The 21,059-nt window shown below is 37.6% G+C and overlaps 1 protein-coding gene across 3 annotated transcripts in view; it reads left to right on the forward strand.

Annotated features, from left to right (window-relative positions):
• The window catches only part of PCGF3 (polycomb group ring finger 3), a gene marked incomplete at its 5' end in the record, with an annotated part of 59,058 nt that extends 38,470 nt beyond the window's left edge, over nt 1-20,588 (forward strand). For 2 of the 3 annotated variants that reach the window (XM_082335801.1, XM_082335800.1), the window contains 8 exons: nt 2,469-2,586; nt 8,802-8,898; nt 11,504-11,559; nt 12,486-12,596; nt 13,062-13,150; nt 14,408-14,545; nt 16,292-16,372; nt 18,159-20,588. In XM_082335801.1, the coding sequence (XP_082191927.1) occupies nt 2,478-2,586; nt 8,802-8,898; nt 11,504-11,559; nt 12,486-12,596; nt 13,062-13,150; nt 14,408-14,545; nt 16,292-16,372; nt 18,159-18,206 (729 nt within the window). In that variant the 3' untranslated portion in view covers nt 18,207-20,588. Of the gene's footprint in view, nt 1-2,453; nt 2,587-8,801; nt 8,899-11,503; nt 11,560-12,485; nt 12,597-13,061; nt 13,151-14,407; nt 14,546-16,291; nt 16,373-18,158 lie in introns of those variants that run through there. The other variant, XM_082335799.1, reaches the window with a different exon arrangement.
• Nucleotides 20,589-21,059: the final 471 nt, after the last annotated feature.

The raw sequence follows: 21,059 nt of genomic DNA on the forward strand, positions 1-21,059 counted from the left end.
ACCATGTCTGGGCCTCTGCATATGCAAAGAAGAGATCGCTCTCTTGTTTTAGCAGCTGCGAGATAGCAGTGTAGGCCAGGCCTTCTGGAGAAATCTCCTACTGTAGCTTTTGTCTTGTTTTGAAACTGAGTTGTCTAATGCCCTTGAAAAAACCTGTTCCCATTCTGCTGCTTCTTCCAATAGTTCCCAGTTTCTGTTCTTTAAACGTCTAATGAGAGGGGATTTGTGTCGTTCTTAAAAGGAGTATAAAGTTTTCATGAGGTTGATTTGACAAGCTTGCTCTGGATATTCTAGAAGACACGTATTTTTCCATTACCAAAAAGTGTATGATTTTGTTTCCCATTCAGTCAGTGAGGTGTGTATTATCTTTGCTATCCTCTTTTTTCTGGCACAATGGGCTTTATTACCATTTTTATTTTTATCTTCTTCATTGTATGGTTCATTCATTGTTCTCGTAATATTATACCCTATCTGAACTGGTTTTTGTTTGTTGCAGTTTTTTTTTCCAGTGGCAGTGCTTGTCTCTATTGTAGTGGGGAAAAATTGTCATGCTTTTTCTAGAAAATAAATAATGTCTTTACTTTGGTTTTCACCATAATATCTTTGGCTCTTCTGCGTCATTAGTGCTTGGATTCAGTCTGTAGTGATCCTGACCACCTTTTTCTGAATTCCTGCCTAGGCAAGTAGCTAGAGTTGTATTGATATCTCCTTTTTAAGTATCCTTGTAGCTTAATTTCTCTTTTGCCTGTCATGAATTATGTTTTCCAGTGTGCTGACTTTCTATTTAACCGATGGTTTTAAACCATCTCCTGAACTCTTCTTAAAGAGTGATGTTAAATAGCTCTTCCCCTGTGCCATAGAAATGTTTTTGCTTCGTGCAGTAGCTTCTTTAACTGGAGACCTCATGCATTAACTTCCAAGGGTTTAATATGTCGCTGATTTTCAGTTGGTCAGAAATAAATCTGCAAAATACAATTTAGAAAAGTAATTTGGTTTCCTAGCATGGATTCTGACCTATCTTGTGTACTGCAAAACTAAGTTATGCGTGCATTCTTCTGTAATGGCTAGTTACTAGCTTAATTAAGAAATCTCAAATACCATAAAATAAGGTTGTTTTTTGTGTCGTTCACTTCTTAGCCGTGAGAACTGGAAGTCTTCCTAGTCATTTTTGTATAGGACAATGCAGATTTTAATGGGTGGGTGTTGGGTGTGCTTTTCCATAGGTTATAATGGAACATAAAGTACCGTGTCAGTGCTGGTATAGTTCAGATCGGTGTGAAAGTTTGCCTTTTGATAGTTGTTTTTGCTTAGTACCACTTCATTAAACATAGAAAAAGAATACGACAAATTAAAGATCAGACAACGTTGTTACGATATTTCTATGTGAAATTTGGGGAATGTGTCACCATTCAAATTCTGAATGTATTCCAAACTAAGCTAGATGAAAACTAGTATTTGTGAGCCAGGGACAGTAAAGTCACTTTAATGCAAAGCAGTGTAATTCGGTGACTTCCGCAGTGCGGGAACCAAATGTAATATGTTGTAAGCCAGTTTCGCCTGCTCTGTTAATTAACTCTAATGCTGTCAACTTATGGTAACGGTACAATTTTCAATATATTTTGAAAAAGAAAGCATAGCTATATTTAAAAGGTAACAGCTTGTTTGTTAGGGCATGGCCTTTGTGTGATGTTTTCTGTAAAAGTAATTGGGGTTGCCGCAAAAGAAGTTAAATAAGCTGTTTCATTTTTAATTTCTGATTTTTATTCCTTTTAATGGTGGTTATTCTATCCCTTGCTCTGAAGAGAGAAAATCTTTCTAGTTCATGTTTCTTAGTACAACAAACTGCCACTATGCCAATGAGACTATTTTAGTTTGTAATATGTTCTGTAATTAATTTGAGTTTAAATAAAATGGGATTTCAGAAGGTTTACTTTTCAGCTCCATTATTGAGACACAGCTTTAAAATTATGCTTTAACCATACTGGCAGAAGGCAAACACTTAAAAGTGTGATTAAACCTACTATGCCAAATCAGACCCTGTTATTTTGACTTTTCAGTTATCAAAATGCTTTCAGTTTTCAAATTGCTTTGAGGATTTTCTCTCTGCAAATTTTTGTGAATCTTTCCCCATTACTAGACTGAATGTGATGACTTAGATCAGTCGAGTAGTAGGGTTTCACCTTAAATCCAAGTCCCCTGGTTGGTAAAGGAACTTATTAATAACATGCTAGAAAGACTGTTTTCTATGGTATTGAAACTTTGACTTGCAAAATAGTGTGGGGGTTTTACATTGTTTCACTTCTGTGAAGTCCTTTGAAAGTTAGTGCTATCATTGTGCCTGTGTGCATATGAGAGCCTAAAGCTGTATAAACATATCTTTAGGGTTAATTCTAGTTAATCATTTATTCCCAAATGACTTATACCTGATCACTACAGCTGTGTTACTTTATGATATGTCTTTTCTGCAGACACCAAAGATGCTAACAAGAAAGATTAAGCTTTGGGACATTAATGCCCATATAACCTGTCGTCTGTGCAATGGATACCTGATTGATGCTACTACTGTAACAGAATGCTTACATACTTGTAAGTAGAAGTAGAATTAAATTAAATAAATTGTTCTTTTGTTTTTTTAACTTGGTGTGCAAAATGTTTTAATGGTTTTTAATTGAAATTTAAAAATCTATTGTGCATCAGTGAAAATAATGTGTGCTTCACTAGACATTGCTTTTTTTAACAGATTATTTGCTTTTTTAACAAAGCAAATGAAGAGAACATTAAAGCTGTGCTGCACAAACTTGAAGCCACATACAATTAGTGGTAACATATGCATTCAAGAATGCAGTCTGTCTTCCTGCTAAAGGAATATGGAATGCCTAGTTCTCTCTTCTGTGACAGCTGACATAGCATATGTTCTCCACCTGGAGCCTTCCAAATGTCTCTTGCACTCCTGTTCCTCTGCAGAAAGCAGCCGTAGTTTATCGATAAAGAATAAGTATGTTGTATTGTACCTGAGAAATAAGGTTTTGTTCCAAAATACTGTGATGAGGTAGTTGTTTGCTATGTTACTTTGTGAATTTCTAGTTTCATATTGATGAAGTATGCCCTAGTACCTTGCAAAGCCTTAGGCTTCAAGAAAACTGAAGGTATAAGTCTATCCCAGCATCCTTGTTGTTGACATCGTGGGATATAGGAGTGCTAGGGTTTGCAGTATTCTGATGGAAACCTTGCATATTAGCACAGTTCCAACTAAAGATCCGAAGATTCCTTCTGAGGAGAAGCACCCTTATAGTCCAAAGTGGTAACTCCAAAACTATTCTCTGTCTTGAATCTGTTCTGATCCATAGTTTCCTTTGCCAGGGAGGTATCAGCTGAGGAATTAACCTTCAGTCCAGAAGGCCTGCTGTAGTGACATTAAATACCCTCTGTAGCAGCCACATTGATGGCTTTACACCTTGTATTACAGGGTTTTACCAGAAATATTTTTCCTAGCTGTGTCTTCAGAATCCATACAATTTACCAACATGTCCTTGTCACCTAGGACCTTCGATTTGTCCAGTTTTATCTGTTCAGAGCTTAGAATATGATTTGTTTTGTTTATAGGTACCTGTATTAATCTATTAATATTTGTCATGCAACTTCAAACATCCCATGTTTTAAAATGCTTCTGTCACAGTATTTTACGCTTATTCTGATAAAGCTAGTATGTTGTTTGAATAGCTTAATGATCCATAGTCCTCAGCTTTCTTGGAAGGGAGTTATATGGTGGTAGAGGCTTCATCTCCACAAAATGAAAGTTTCAGTGGTCTTATTCTTCACCTAAAATGTCTTACAAAGGGGAAATAAAATGTTTATGATTTGTCAGAGATTACGTTTTCAGTTGTGTTTCATTTAGAAGTTCTGTTCATCAGCTTTAATGAGTTTGTTGTTCTTGTCATGCTTCCATGTCACTTTGGTTATTCTCATGTCCCTTCTCCATCTGTTTCACATCTTAATTTCCATAGTGTTCTTTTTGGAGTGTAGAGATCTTTAAGCTAGACTTCTACTTAGTTTTGCCCCAGATTCTTTACTGCTGCTATTAACAAGAGCATATACAAAACCAGTATTATAACAAGTTAACATGGCTGACATAGAGCTAGAGGGTCATTTTTCATTGTTCTTTTTAAAAAAAAAAAAAAAAAAAAAATCCACCCAAAAAACAAATAACAACACATAAAATAACCCTCACCTGACATCATCTCCACCGCTTCTTACATTTGCTTACAGAGGAAATTTTTAGATTAATCCACAGTGCTTCACTGCTTACTTCAAAAGCCAGGGAGTGCTCCTTGCTAGCTTCTGCTTCCCACCCCCACCTTGTGACTTGTCCCTCCCTTATTTTGGCTGTTTATATTTTCAGAATACTACTTCAATGTGTGTCCTGTAGAAACAGTTTTCTGAGAAGGGGCACACAGTCCTGTCTTTTTTCAAAACCTTTATACATGTTGGCATCGTTTGTATTCAGTATGTTAATGCTAATAATATATTTTCGTGGAAAAGCATCCTGGAAAAATCTATCCTGGAAGTGCCCTGTCTGAGATAGTGAATTCTCTGCTGAAGTACACCACCTTGAAATGTTGTTTGTGTTTCTACTCAGAACTGTACAGTTTTCTTATCTATTTCATTTTTCTCTAATTTCCTGTCCTTCAGACATTCAGAGACTTTTCACTCCAGTGGTAAATGTAGTTCTCGAGTCCTTTGGTGAGAGTCATTTGGAGTTCCAAGGCCAGTCCTTTGGAGGGACAGGGCCAACTTCTTTTGTAAAACAGAATTCAGGGGAGAACAAGCATTTTTTCCTCCCTCTTCTACTTGTTTCTCTGCTGTATCCTTAGTTTGTTGGTGACAGGCAGGCCTATAAGTCAGTACATCAAAACTTCAGTAGTAGTAACTCAGTCTTTCCTAGTTTACATCTGTTTCTTTATTAGAATTCTAGGTTAGCAGATATATACAGGTCTTGTTAAACTTTTACATTTGTTATTTGAGTTTCATTAGTGTTTATGTGTTAAAGCTGTCCTTATGTGTTACGAAAGGGAAAGCCTCTTATGAAAGGTATTGTGGGTTCATGAGGATAGTGAAAGACCAATTGTATTTCTTGAACTAAATATAGACATGAAAAAAGTCAAGAGGAATTAAACTGTGTTTAAAAAAAAAAAAGTGAGTGAGGATTAACCTTGCCTGTTCCTTTTCTAATGAAAGATCTCTGATATGTTTAAGTGTACTGTAAAAGTAACCAGAAAATGTACAGCTCAGTTCAGGCCTACAATCAGTGCCCAAGTATCTGGATAAATGGAGATTGGGGACTTTGGAAATCCCAGGTAATGGAAAAACTCTAGTAATACTATTGTTTCAGACCGCAGAATGGTTGCCATATTGGCTGTCCTATGCTCTTAGGACTTCCAGTTTCAGGAGAGTTTATTAATCCCAACTTGACCCTGTGAAAAAAGAACCAATCTAGAAGACTGCAGCACCCTCCATATAAGCTATCTAATTGCATTTATTTGGACACTGTGCTTAGACTAATAAAGTGCCAGAACCTGAGATGACTTATGATTAAGTTCAGTTTAGGAGGAGTTTAGTGTATACTTAGTCCAAACTGGAAATTGTACTGAAATGGGTGGTCGTTTTAGAATGTATCATAGAATGGTTAGGGTTAGAAGGGACCTTTAAACGTCATCTAGTCCAACACCCCTGCAATGAGCAGAGACGTCTTCAACTAGATCAGGTTGCTCAGAGACCTGTCCAACCTGACCTTGAATGTTTCCAGGGATGGGGCATCTTCAGCCTCTCTGGGCAATCTGTTCCAGTGTTTCACCACCCTTATTGTAAAAAATTTCTTCCTTCTATCGTGTCTGAATCTTTTAGTTTAGAAGCATTACCCCTTGTCCTATTGCTACTGGCCCTGCTAAAAAGTCTGTCCCCATCTTTTTCATAAGCCCCCTTTCAGGCTACAATAAGGTCTCCCCAGAGGCTTCTCTTCTCCAGGCTAAACAACCACAACTCTCTCAGCCTGTCCTCATAGCAGAGGTGTTCCATCCTTCTGGTCATTTTTATGGCCCTTCTCTGGACCTGCTCTAACAGGTCCATGTCCTTCTTGTACTGAGGACCCCAGAGCTGGACACAGTACTCCAGGTGAGGTCTCACCAGAGCAGAGTAGAGGGGCAGAATCACCTCCCTTGACCTGCTGGCCACGCTACCTTTGCTGCAGCCCAGGATGCAGTTGGCCGCCTGGGCTGCGAGTGCACATTGTTGGCTCATGTCCAGTTTTTCATCCACCAGTACCTCTAAGTCCCTCTCTGCAGGGCTGCTCTCAATTTCTTCATCTCCCAGCCTATATCAATACTGGGGGTTGCCCTGACCCAGGTGCAGGACCTTGCACTTGGCCTTGTTGAACCTCATGAGGTTCACATGGGCCCACTTCTTGAGCTTGTCCAGGTCCCTCTGGATGGCATCCTATCCCTCAGGCGTGTCAACCACACCACTCATCTTGGTGTCATCTGCAAACTTGCTGAGGGTGCACTCGATCCCACTGTCTGTGTCATTTATGAAGATACTAAACAGTACTGGTCCCAGTACAGACCCCTGAGGGACACCACTCATCACTGATCTCCATCTGGACATTGAGCCATAGACCACTACTTTCTGGTTGCGACTATCCTGCCAATTCCTTATCCACTGAATAGTCCATCCATCAAATCCATATCTCTCCAATTTAGAGAGAAGGATGTTGTGGAGGACCATGTCAAAGGCCTCACAGAAGTCTGGATAGATGGCATCCATAGCTCTTCCCTTGTCCACTGATGTAGATGATGGTCCACTTCACCATAGAAGGCCACTTGGTCAGTCAGGCAAGAATTGCCCATGGTGAAGCCATGCTGGCTGTCTCGAATCACCTCCCTGTCCTCCATGTGCCTTAGCATAGCTTCTAGGAGAATCTGTTCTATGATCTTCCCAGGCACAGAGGTGAGGGGCTGACAGGTTGGTAGTTCTGAAGATCCTCCCTTTCTACCATTTATAAAAATGGGTGGAATGTTTCCTTTTTTGCAGTCACTGAGGACTTCACCTGACTGCCACGACTATCATGGAGACTGGCTTGGCAACTACATCAGCCAGTTCCCTCAGGACTCTGGGATGAATCTTGTCAGGTCCCATAGACTTAGTATATTTAGGTTCCTCAGGTGGTCTTGAACCTAATCTTCTGTTACAGTGGGAGGGACTTTGCTCCCCCAGTCCCTGCCTTGAGGTTCATCCACTCGAAAGGGGTGGGAAGAGAGATTGCTAGTGAAGACTGAGCAAAAAAGTTGTTGAGTACCTCAGCCTTCTCCTCATCCATTGTTGCCAGTTTGCCAGTCGTGGTCATTGGGAGGGTACACTTTCTTTGACCTTCCTTTTCTGGCTGACATACCTATAGAAGCCCTTTTTCTTATTCTTTGCGTTCCTTGCCAAGTTTGGCTCCAGCTGCACCTTGGCCTTCCTGACCCCATCCCTACACAACTGGGCAGTATTCCTATACTCTTCCAAGGATACCTGTCACTGCTTCCACTGTCAGGTTCTGCTTTCGTTGACTTGGTAAGATGGGGGTTTGGCTTCACTTTTGCAAATGAATCTGGTCTACTGCTTCAGCATTCCACTGGAACAGACTGCTGTGCAAGATCTGTGCTTAGTATGCAAAGCTAGAAGGCTCGGTCTAACCATAACCTCTACCAGCAACAGCACTGTCATCCTAAGTGTGTAAATACAATGAAGAATGCAAACTTATCACGCTTCATTTGCTGCTGCATAATTTTTTTTGTATTCACAGGTGTTTATTTAATTGTACTGTCATCTTGTCTGAGAGGTAGATGGCACTATAGTTAGAGAAATTCTTTCATTTTATGTGGTAAGAACGAGTGCATTAATACCAAGATGAAATGAACTGCTGCTGTTTAAGAAAAAGCTATTCCCCCCCGCCCTTTTTTTGTACATTTTTGAGTTGTAACTTCAAGTGAGTCAGGATATCATGTAGTACTGTATATTATGAGTATATTTCTCGGGAGGGGGAAGTGTAAATAGTTTACTTTGCATGAGATATGGATGATTTTGCGTATGCATATGGAAACAGTTCCAAAAGCATGCAGCTTTGTAATCAACGACTGCTTTAGCAACTTCTACAAGGACATTTTACAAATACTGGAGGTGTGTGCACATGTAATCTTTTTTTCCTGGTGGAAGTTTAACTGTAGTGTACTCTTTGAAAGTTAGAATTAAAATAGCACCTCAATATCCACTTTTTGAAAGTTTTCTGTTCTTTTAAAAGGTATCCAACTTTGGAATAATTTTTTTTTGTGTTGGGTTCATTGCCACCATACGCTTTACTTCTCTATGTGGCCATGGTTAAAGCAAATAGGCTTAGTATCTTCATGGCATACAGCTCCTGTAATATCATCTGTGCAAGCGGAATGGTGCAAGCAATATGATGTTGACCTGCTGGAAATTGCTGCCCTAGTAAATTTGGAAGTGGGATTGTGTGTTGTATGCTTTATTAGGAAGACTCTGTCTAGGTACAGGTGCCTTAATTCTGGTGCATCATTTCCCTGTATCAAGAACATTAATGAAAGATATTGGAAACTGTATTCTGCATGATAGACACTATGCTTACATGATGTAAAAAATGAATGTTGTGTAAATTTCAGTAAAGTGCATTTCTGTGACTGTATAAAAACAAACTTTTTTTTTTCGTTATGCTTCCATTATTTCTTTTTAATTCTGAATGTCCTTGTTATCAGTCTGTAGAAGCTGCCTAGTGAAATATTTGGAGGAAAACAACACCTGTCCAACCTGTAGAATTGTTATACATCAGAGCCACCCATTACAGTATATTGGGTAAGTATGAAAGCAAAAGTGCAACTAGGTTCATTCTAGCCTCTTTGATACAGCACAGCTTTTTCCTAAATTTTCTTACTTGCTTTAAAGTATGTTAGACATTTAAAAGGAATGTTGAAGGTGATTGAGAAGATACGGGATCAAACTTTGCTATGAAATTGCAACTCTGACATCTGTTAGCTTCTTTCAGACTTAAAGCAAGCAAAGTATGCACTGTACTGTTTAATTTCTGTGTGAGTTTTAATGGAATTTAGTCATTCCTCATTTTGTATGCTTGGGTCATAAAAGTTACATAAATGAAACATTTGTAGAAATTATACTTTTACAAAATACTAGAAATAATTAGTCTCAGTTGAACAGTGCTTTTCAGTGTCTGATAGAGTAATGAGAGAAATAATTGTTAGCTTTATTGTTCAGTTAATCTTTCAAAGGTTTAGTTCATAGGAAAAGGTAAGAATATGGCAGCAAAAATATTAGACCAATGGCTTTAGTTTCTAGAATGGAACAATCTTGTCCTTCATTCTATTTTGATCCCTACACAGAGTGCTCTCACTTTCTGGCCTAACATGAATGTGGTATTGTTCATCGGTTTCCTTTTTTTTTTTTACTAATATTTTTCAGGTTTCTTTTGTTTTCAGAAAATACATTCCCTTTCTTTTCCTTCGCTGCTTTCCTTTCATTTTACTGAACTGCAGTAACTTTTGCTGATGAAGATCCATTGTGACAGTGTGTTTGCAATAGCTGTTGCATATCAAGTAGTGTTTTGCCTACCCTTATAAAGAGTTTGGTTTAGTTTGTAACAGTTTTCAGTATGCCTTTCTCAGTTCTGTAACAACTTCTGAAATAATGCTTATAAAAAAATTAGTCTGATTTCTCTTCACTTTTACAGAAAATTCTTGATGTTCTCTACACGCTCATGTTGCTCAAGCTGATCCTGATTCAGGAGCCTGAAACTAGTTATGCCATTTCTGCATTTGAAGAATAATAGTGTACAGTGATAATATGTTATATGATACACTGATAATATCCTATATAAGTGTATGCTTTGGAGGGACAAGTAGATGCCAATAGGCAAGGACGAATAAATGACACAACAGCATGTTTGTCTTCTGTAAAGCTACAGGAATACAGCAGTGCCTCGGTTCAGAAGCTTGTTTTCAGTGCTAAAAGGGGCAAGGAAACACTATCAAATTGAGAACAGCTAGAAAGAAATTCGCTGCTTGTTTTTGGTTGTTGAATACACTTTCAGGGAAGTATTTTGCCTGAACTAGTTATAAAATACTGCCCCTTCAAGACTGAAACAGCCTTTGCCCAGCCTACTTTTGGATATATGTCTATTTTAATAAAGAATTGGCAGTCAGGAGTTTCACAATATGTCTTAGAAAGTAGATTTGCACTCCTATTCATCTCCCTTTACCTGGAAAATAGGTAAACCAAATGTGTCTCCTATTTCACATTCTGAATGCTGTTAAATTCTCACCTCTGATCTAATAGTGATGGCTGATTTACTCATTTATGTTGAAATATTTTTGGAGATGTTCTTGCAATCTGTATGTGATACTTGAAAATGCCAGCCTGTGCAAATGGGATTGCTGCTGGTTGAAATGACATGAATTTTAGAATTAATGATGCTTTGATTCTTCTTGTAGTGCTACTTAAAAGATTGTAATGGTTAATTGTAAATCTCTTCATTTGTCACCATTTCTGTATTTGTTCACTGGTCTCCACTGCTATGAAGTGCTTATGTCAGGTGATGAGAAGCCTGAGACCACTCTTGTAAGCCTGTTCTCCTGTTTAAGTCAGATGTAGCATTTGGTATTGCAAACTCTATTGGGGTGATGACCTTGCAGCAGTCGAGGCAGACATTTTGAAATGTTTCTGATTCTATTTATCCGTTGGAATTTAGGGTAATATTTTGTTTATTTCAGACAGTGACTTATTTTAGACTGAAACAGAATTTTGTCTAGGTCAGCTGGGAATTAAAGTTTAGAATCTTAACCGGTCCTGCTGCGTTCCAGTTCCAGTGGGATTATTATCTTTCTTTTATTTGAGCCACACTACCTATACGGGCTTCTGAGCTACATAATGTTGCTCACAGTTAAAATGTTGGCCTTTAAGAGCAAAGTAAAATTTTATTGTTGTGGTCGTTTTCTGTGAGCTGTTTTCTTGCGTGCTTGGAAAAACCTAGTGAAGATAACTTATCTAGAAATGCGAGAGATGAGTCTGTAGGGGTAAGAAACAGACTATCCTTGATTCTTTTGTAATAAAAGTGAGTTTACGTCAAAGGTGTCAAAGAATTTTGAAATTATTACTGACATACTTACCTTGATGCAGGAGGCTGTGTTTCATGGGGCGTCATCCTTCATGTGTCCAAGACTATTCTTCCTTAAATTTCCATTGGGTTTCTGTCTTAGCCTGTACTTTTTCATAATTTTTTTCATATTACTGTCCTCTTGTTTGATATAAATACTGATTTGAGAATTTAAATTTTTCTTAAGTGATTTTAAAGATTTTACATCAATTTAGTACTGGAACTTCTTTAAGATAAATGTTTTGAATGAAGATGGTTGACTTAAACTTTTAATTTTGTTTTTTTTCTTGCTAGTCATGACAGAACAATGCAAGATATTGTTTACAAACTTGTGCCAGGCCTCCAAGAAGGTAGGTTGTGGTATGACCTTTTTTAGAGGTGGTTTTGCACATACTACTTTAACACCTAAAAAAAAAAAAAAAAGTTTCAGGTGATGAAAATGCAGGGGGGGAACTGAGGAAAAATACAATGGAAAACCGTATTCCTTCATTTGTGTCGTTTATAGTGATTAATTTAATTTCATACCTGTACTAGCAGCAGTTGGGGGGAGGTGGAAGTGGGAGGAAAGATGGGATATTTCTTTGAAAAGTGGTGTTATGTAAAGCACAATAGTAGTTCAGCTTTTGAATGTTGGCATACTGTGACTCTCATTTGTTCTTGTTAAACTGTGTACTTAAACCTGTTGTGCCAGCTGTCTAGAATTCTCAGAGGTAGAATGTAATGCAGAACAGCTTTTAGTTTCAGTGAAGTTTCTGCTACTCTGTGAGTCCTTTCTTAGCAGGTAACTTTCAATTTGTTTTCACTGCTCAGTGATTTTTTTGTCTTAGTGTATGTGACAACTTTTATTTAAATAGAGTATTTTAATCCATTTAAGCTGCAAAACCAGAACATTCTCAAACATCAATAAGATTAAATAGATTATTTAAAAATTATTTCTAGCATATTGAAAATCAGAACTATAAATAAAAATTCAAAAACAATGGTTTGACTGAAATATTGTGGAAGGGATTCAAAAGAAGATATAGTGTTTTAAATACTATCTCATTCTAATAGGAATGCTATAATAGTAGCTATACAGATGACTTTGTAGTATTCTAACTCTGAAAAATACAGGTATGACTTGATACAATACCAAAGATAGAAGAGTAGTAAATACTGACAATGCCACTACTTGTTGGCAAGCCTGTTTCACTTAAGAGGGAAGGGATTTGGAATAACTTCATAAATATTGCATTAGGACTTTATTACAGGGATTAATATTTACAATTTTAAACAGCGGAAATGAAAAAGCAAAGGGAGTTTTATCACAAACTGGGCATGGAAGTTCCAGGGGACATCAAAGGGGAGACATGTTCTACAAAACAGCACCTAGATTCCCATCGAAATGGTAAATGGTCCTTTATTTATTCTGTCTTGGGTGGGTAATGGCTAGTAAATTAATGAACAGACCTGTTGGAGGTATGTGCCTAGTTGGTTTAGTACGATCACAATACGGTGAGTATAGGATTGTCCCTTACTTGTGCACAGAATCTTTTTTTTTTTTTTCTTCCCCTTCTGGTCATAGCATATTAGTGTTGGTGAAGGAGATCTCCATAGTAGTGCCTACATGGGCACTCTCTGAAATTACCCAGCTTCTGGGCTGCTAGCAGTTGAACTGAAGGTTGCGCTCTGTATGTATCCCTCTCTTTTATGCGTGGGGCTGTTGCCAGCTAATGTTGCCTAAGCAGATAAGCACAATTTGGGAAAAGCAAAGTTTATTCTATATTGCAGTCCTGAGCTGTGCTGTTTTAATCATATTAGCATTACAAGCTGCTGGTGAACGTTATCCCATATGTCTGGTTTCTTATCCAAGGTGAAACTAAAACAGATGAAAATTCAAACAAAGAAACTTCTGAGGAAAAACAGGAAGAAGATAATGACTACCACCGCAGCGACGAACAGGTGAGCTCATAGGGCATGTTTTAGTTTTATCTTGTATTTTAGCTTTAGTGCTTTGGTATGCTACCAGAGAAGAAAAGTAACTGTTTCAAGCTACTTTTTCTGTCCTGTGATACAAACAAGATGCAGTGTTGCCCAATGCTTATGTGTAAGCATGAGTTTCATCTTTGGGTTTTGTCAGGAACAGAGAATATGTCAAAAGACATTTGCATTAAGATTTGATAGTTCTGTTTGTTTGTGAGTTTCCAAAGTATCTATTTGCTTTCAAAATGATTCAGGTTATTTGGCTCCCGTTCTGAAGGAGTGTATCCCAGTGTTATTGTGATACATTGAGCTGAATGTGTATCAATAATTATGAATAAAACCTTTTGCATTTTTACTAACTTACTATTTATTTTGTTTTAAACCTCTTAATACTAAGACAGTGTTAGCCCTATACCATAAAAATAGTATGAAAGCTGGGAAGTTCACCATTAAGTTTTAAACACAAAGCATGTATGAAAGTGAAATCTCCTTTTGGGATAAACAAGCCATCCTTTTTATGTTTTCCTGTTATGTGTGTCAAGAGTAAATTAAACTTGGGTTAATTTTCTTTTCAATTATAATGTAAGGGAACTTTCAAAGGGATTGTACCTAGTACTAGATCCTCTTAGTGCATAAAGTAAATCATCACAAAGAGCTTTAGTCTGAGTAATTAATAACTAGATGAGAAAAGAAGTGAAAATTGAAGCATAGAAATTAGAGAGACCTTTGGGGGGGGATAATCTTTAGAATTTTAAAAATTTATGTCATTTATGTCCATTCTTTTTAAACTTTAAATTCTCTTTTAAACATGTGTTAAAATTCTGGTTTAAACTGGATTTAGCAGTTGCATTAAAAGCAAGAAGCTATGTTAGAAGCAATCATTAAAAATGAGCAATCATATTCTTACTCTTTATCTTACTCTAGCTTTTGACATAGGGTCATCTTGAGCTATTGGCAGCTTATGAATTTGGACTTGAGCAGCCTTGTTCCAACATCAAAAATTCTTTCTTGAACTTTTTTTGTCTAGACCCATTTTCGTTGCAGTAGTGCTGATCACTAAACTGACAAGATGTTAGAAAATGTTTTCTTTAATAGGACTACAGACATTTCAGTTTAAGGAATACTAGTACTGTACTTTTTCACTTTGTTGTATTAATAAAAACTGCATATGGAATACATAATGAGGACTGCAGAAAATTCTTCCAGCCAACTCTGACTGTTTGTTTTTTCCTGAAGGTAAGCATCTGCTTGGAATGCAACAGCAGCAAATTGCGTGGATTGAAACGAAAATGGATTCGCTGCTCAGCACAAGCAACAGTCTTGCATCTAAAGAAGTTCATTGCCAAAAAACTTAACCTTTCTTCTTTTAATGAGGTAATATTTTAATTTTTTAAAATTGTTTTGCAGATATAAAAACCTTAAGAAAAGTGTGGGATTGTTCCTTTGCAAAGGAATGTCTTTTAGTCTGATTTTATTTTCAGAAAACAGAAGCATACACCATTTCTTGAATTATATGTTACATAGCTATTTTCTTGTCCTTTCTTGGGTCTATACAGGACTTGCCACTTAGTTTGCAGTGCATCTTTTCAAGTCCATATATAAATAGTTGAGCTAAAAGGCTTGGTTATGTGCTTCCACATATGTTGAAATGGACTCTGGCAAGGTGCTTTGTTTGACAGCTTGTAGTCAGGTATACCCCACCCTTTCAGAGATTTCACATTCAGTGCAGGGGACAGGCAGTTACAAACACTTTAACACTACTGAAGCCCAGCTTACGAGAAAGCAGCACAAATATTTTGTTCCTTTCTATGCTGTCAGTGAAGCTCAACCCAAAGTTGCTGCCTCCCACAAGCAGAGTGTTGTCAGATACCTACTATTCCCTTCCTTTGCAAGGAATACTTGGAATCATGGGAAGAATTTAGGGTGAAAGGTACAGAAAAAAAGGCAATTCTTTGCACTTCTCCTAGTTCAGCTTCAAAAATAACAGTGGCAAACATATGAATGGAGCCTCTGTTTACAACTTTGCTGGGTCTTGGTCACAGTCTCTAGACATCTCAATGGACTCTCAGCTTGCATGTCCCAACCCCACATTATGTCACTGATTCACTGAATTTCATTAAGACTTTTAATTCAAATCAAATCATCTGCTTTGCAGTCCAATGTGTCAGCCCCTTTTTGTTCAACAGCCGATTTGCATCTGTATCGCCCTTCCTTCCTAGCTTCTGTACAATTCAAACCAACACTGTCTTATGGTTGGAGTATGTCCCCCAACTTTGCTAGTCTTCCAGAAACCAAATTGTATCTTCTGTCTTGTCCTCAGCTGGCTTGGAAGTGGTTGACTCTGGCTGTAGCCCAGCAGCAACATAGCTACCATCACTGTTCAAAAGGGGATATTTTTTTGTGTGTGTTTAAGCCCTCCATTCCACTGTGCCAGTGTGTGATTTAACAACCTGCTTGGCTTTTAGTGAAGGAATAGACTTTCAGGATTACTCTTTATTCCTTTGCCATCCCTTCCTACCTTCTTAAAGAGTACATAAATGGTGGGTGTAATCACTGTACCAGTACCAAGTAATGGGTACATAGTAGGAGAACTTAAGCTTGTGGGCGCTTGGTTGATTGCTATAGATTTTTGCAGGTTTGAGTTATTGCCAATTAGATAAGCCATGTAAGTAGACTGCATGCACAGTCAGGACTTCTTGGGTTGTGTGGCAAAGTGTTGTTAATATAAGCCACCTTGGTGGAACTTACTGTTTTCATGCATGTTCCCTGTTTTATTTCATGTTCAGCTATTGTAGTTCAGCTGATTAGGAGTCATATTATCTTCATGTTTTTATATGATCACTGTTTCTAATATCAAGAACTTTCAACAGTAAGATAGAAAAGTAAAAATGGCTACTGAGTATCTGCAAAAAAAACCATAAATGTAGTATATGAGGGAGGTGGCAGACATTTTTAAAAAAAACTGTACCCTTGTAACAGAAAGCCACCTGTTTAAAAAATTAACAGTTCCAGTGTCTTCAAGAGAAAAAAAACTCTTGTCAAACATTTGTAGTATTGTCTGAAATACATTGTTTCATGTTCTGTGTCCCAATGAATTAACTGTTGTCTTTGTTTTGTCAGCTGGACATATTATGCAATGAAGAGATTCTTGGCAAGGACCACACGCTCAAGTTTGTAGTTGTTACTAGATGGAGATTTAAGGTATGACACGTTGGTTCCAAGTAAATCATGAAGTGGCCAAATGTTTATAAAATAGGCATCATTTGGAACTATACTGCTGTAATTGCAAACTTGATAAAAAGATACTTTAATAAATATCTAATATAGCATCTTTAAACACCAGGTATTAGTGTTGTTTCCAAGAAAATGAAGGAAAGGGGAATTAAGTATTGCAAGGGAAAAAGGAACACTGCATCAACTGTCAAATTGTTATCAAGTCTGGCAAAGGAAGTGGAAGCCACAAGAAAGTATTATTTTTATCAATTTCAGGTAAAACTGTTTTTAACCCATGTAGGTGGGGAAATTGATTGTGATGCAGAAAAACCAGAAATTTTCAACACGTTTCTGTAGCTCGAGAAGCCTGTTTTACTTCTAAAGGAGAGGCAGTAATTGCAATGATTGTCTGCCTTAGTTAAGGAAACTTCTAGCAGTATTTAGGAGGCATAAACAGGGCTGATTAAAAATGTTTTGCATCCATCTTCGGCTTGCTTGTTGTGGTTTCTTTAAACAACTTCCTTAAAACTGAATACTGAACAGTGGGGCATTCATTCTGAATATTAATTATGACATTAATAATGGCAACTCAAGTGAAATGGGTTTAAGAATGAATTGCAAAATTGAATACTTTATTTTGCAAGTCACACCTGCAGAGTCAGTGTATGTGTATTTGGGGATATTTGAACTAGGAGTTAGTGTTCATAACGGATAAGTAACACAGTCTGAGCTTACAGTGTACACTGAGATAGAACCACTTCACGGCTTTGGATGCATATGTAGAAGAGGTGCAGGTGGGAGTAGGGAAGCGTTTTTCTGTCTTTGTGTAGAAAAATAATGGACCTCCATAAAAGTCACAGGATAGAAGTCAACAGTCAGTCTTTGAAATGCAGAGAGGTCATGAGTGGACTCTGTTTTGTGTGATGTTCCTGAATGACCTGGAAAGGGATTTGAGTAGTGCAGTAACAGTGTATGGACGACATTGTGGTTATTTTGGATAGTGAAGACAGACGGATGACAAAGGATTGAAGCAAGCCTTTACAGTTCTGAGTGACAGGTGATTAATGAGTACCTTAAGTTCAATGTAGGTAAATATAAAAGGATACAGAGCAAATGTTAGGGATTTTTATGGGGGAAATCAAAAAAGAGAACGAAACGAGCATCAAATTGATGTGCATCTGTAGAAGTCTACTATTCACTTTTATCATGGAAATCTATGCAATTGTGAGTCACATGGAAAATGGAACTGTAAACTGCCTTCTCAAGTGAAAGAGGTGGGGGATGTAAAATGAAACTGGGAGGTGGGAGGTCCAGAACAAAGAAGAGGAAGCGATTCTTTACATGAGACACAGAGCTCCTTGGTGCAGGATGTTGTGGATGTTAGAAGTTTACCTATTCATAAAAAAATCAATGGATACATTCACAGAAGAGGAATCAAGAGAGCTGTTAAATATGAAGTACCACATGCTCTTACGCTGCTTTCTAGACAGCTGCATTTCTCCCTTACTGGTAATGGGTTTTCCAAGTTAAAAAGACCTGGTAGAACTGATCTTAAGGTGATCAGCTCCTGAGGCAAAAGGGAAAGGATTCTTCATCACTTGTTTGAGCTCCACAGATGAAATTGCATCCTGTCTTTGTCTTGGTGAAATTTTGACAGGTCAGATAGCTACTCTGATAGTTCATTTAAGCTTTAGTTTATGAAACAAAGCTTTGCCTACTGAACAGATTAGTTCTGGTTTTGTTTCTTAACTTATCTGATATTTCTGTCTTGCAGAAAGCACCTCTACTGCTACATTACAGACCCAAAATGGACTTGCTGTAGGAGAACTTTATTGTCCTTCTGGACAGAGTTTTTTGCAGAGACGATCATCTGGCACCTTCTTAGTGCATCACTAATCACATGACACAAACCAGCTGAATAATTTTGGAAGACTGTAGTGCTTTCATAGCAGACTGTCCTTCTGACTATTTCTTCTAGGGATGTGTTACCTAGATTTCTGGACAGAAAATATTTATACTCTTTTTGTATGGAAGAAAGAAGTTGCAACTCAACAAGACACTACCAGCACTAAGTTTACAGATACTGAAAACACTTCACAGTTCCATGTAGCTCAGCCTGATTTATCTCTTACAGTTACACAGAAATAAGTTAGAATATTGTGGGGTGATTTAAAAAGGTTGCTTTTAGTTGCATTTAGTTAATTTTCACATTCTGAATCTTTAAAAACTATATTTTTGCAAAGTGTTACTGTCTTACATAGTATGCCTGATTGCATTGGCTTTATTCAAGTTGTTCTGTAGAGCATTGAACATACCGAATGATATAGTGACTGGTGATAATTTATTATGCTGCATTGAAAACTTCTGAAAATCTGGGAAACCAATAAGTTTGTCATTTTTGCCGAGTCATTGCTCTCCCTCAAGTTGTGTTTTACTAAAGTTTTGATGCTCCCCTATGCATGTTGTTTTGGTAAGATTAATAGAAATAATTTCAATTGATTTTAATGTGCCCTGATATTTTGCTGTGGCATAAATTGCACCACATAATGACAAATACTCAAAAGTGCTAGATTTGTGAACTTTTAAAAAAACCCGAACATTTCTCATGTAGTGTGGCTTGCAGAAATCAGTTTTTAATTTAGAGAGAATTTGCTCTCACTAACTAACTAAACACTGGCTCTTGGGCAACTTTGCGTGATACTGCACAGTTTTCACTTCACTGATTAAAACATCCTCAGATCATTATGAGCAGCTTTATATTTCCTTTACCAGTTTTCTTATGAAACCATAGCATTTTCTTTAGCGCAAATCCTAGCTATCTTGGGCGGTGGGGAGCGGGGGGTCAGACAAGATTATTTTAGCACCTTCTGGCCTTAACTGATAATTTTGCTTGCATCAGCCCTAATGGATGCAAGGTAATACATATGCATGTATATATGTGTGCATACATCTATACACATATATAACTATATATGTTATAGAATGCACCCTCAATAGCACTTAGCAGGTTCACTGCACTGTTTGTAAGGCTTTTTGAAATAGCTGGCTTTTTAAAAACAGTAGTTGAAAGTGATTTCTGCAAGCTGTACAAAGTATAGCATATATAGTATGATTGTGAGAGTATTTGTCTGGCACAGGTGTCAAGTCACTGAAAACGGGCTATGCCGTACTATTGGCAGCTGGAAATAGTTAACCTTCTAATTTTTGAAAGAGTTTTCCACTCAGCTGAAAATGCTATTTGCTATTCCTATTAAACCCTGTTATTTTTTGATAAATTGTCTTTGGATAAGAAAACAAGTTTGCGTGTAACTGCCCTGCTTCCTCTAGCTGTATTCCTTCCCCTCTTCTGCTAGAAGGTACTTGTTACTTGATAACAGGAAGCTGATACTGCAAAGGGTTTATCCAGTCATTTTAAATCCTCTTCCTCTTCTTGAGTTTTCAAAGCACCACATTCCCGAGCATGTGTCCCATAATTTCCTTCTTTGGAGTCTTCAGTCATCCTTTCTCAGCTCTGCTGCTGCAGAAGGGGTGCTCCAACTTGTGTTTACCTTCGAAAACAGGGTTCCTCATTTTTAATTATGGTCACAGGTGTGAATGGGAAGGAAATCAAAAAGTATGTGAGCAGAGAATGAAAAGGAGCCTAATGAACTGTGGAGGTAGAAAGGAGAGCCACACAACAGCCAAAAAGTGCTGCTGTTCTTGCAGCTGAGGGTATAGTATAGCTGCATTTGAATGTTCGGGTTAGGCAGAACTCCACATCAGGGCTGGGTAGCTAGGTTTGGGTGTGGGGGGGGGTGTGCATGCATATGAGCAATGGAATCGAATTTGGCTCTGTTTTTGTCTTACTGTTTGTGGACTCAGATACATGTATTTTAGGGGTTTTTTCTGTCTTAAATGTTACTTGAACTGGCAGAAGAGAACAAATGAGATCATGGGTCTACCATTTTTATAATTTTTCATGAAACAGTGAATGCAGATGGTGTGGATGTGTACACAGACTGACATACTGGGCCTTTCTGGAGCTGTTTGTTGTTGTTACTGTCCTAGTATAAATAAGGGACTGGCTCTAGCCAATGAGACACCAAGAGTATGAACAGGGCTGTAAGTGTCCACCCTCTGTGCACGTTGAGTATACAGACACTGACTGTACCTGATGTAGACATAAAATTAAAGCCGCCAGACAAGCGTTCTGATTAACGACCTTAATCAGGATATATAAATGCATAAAAACAAATATATATATGTGTAAGATCTGTCTACCTCAGAATGTGTGTACTGCAGAAACTTTTTGCACGCCTATGATGCAGTGCTGTTGAAGTACATTGGGATTTTAGTACTTCCCTGTGTACTTGTGCAACTGAGAAATGAGTTACGAACACGCAAATTCAGAAGCCTTTCAAATCTATCTCTTGCTGTAACAATCTACAGTACAAAACATATATTTCTAAGTTATAACCATCTTTAGAATCACTTGAATTTGTTATGGTGCTATCAAGATGTTGAAAATTCTGTTTATACCTATATGGAAACATAAATTCAAGCCAGTATTAATACCTACAGCTGGGTTTTTTTGCTTATAATTGTGTGTAACTGCTTTTGCAATGTGTTTAATCTGATAAAACCTCACCAGTAAAAAGAAAACAAAACCAAATATAAAACCACCCAGTTATTTTTC

The sequence above is a fragment of the Platalea leucorodia genome, assembly GCF_965183815.1.
Source record: "Platalea leucorodia genome assembly, chromosome: Z".
In the NCBI taxonomy this organism is placed as follows: Eukaryota; Metazoa; Chordata; class Aves; order Pelecaniformes; family Threskiornithidae; genus Platalea; species Platalea leucorodia.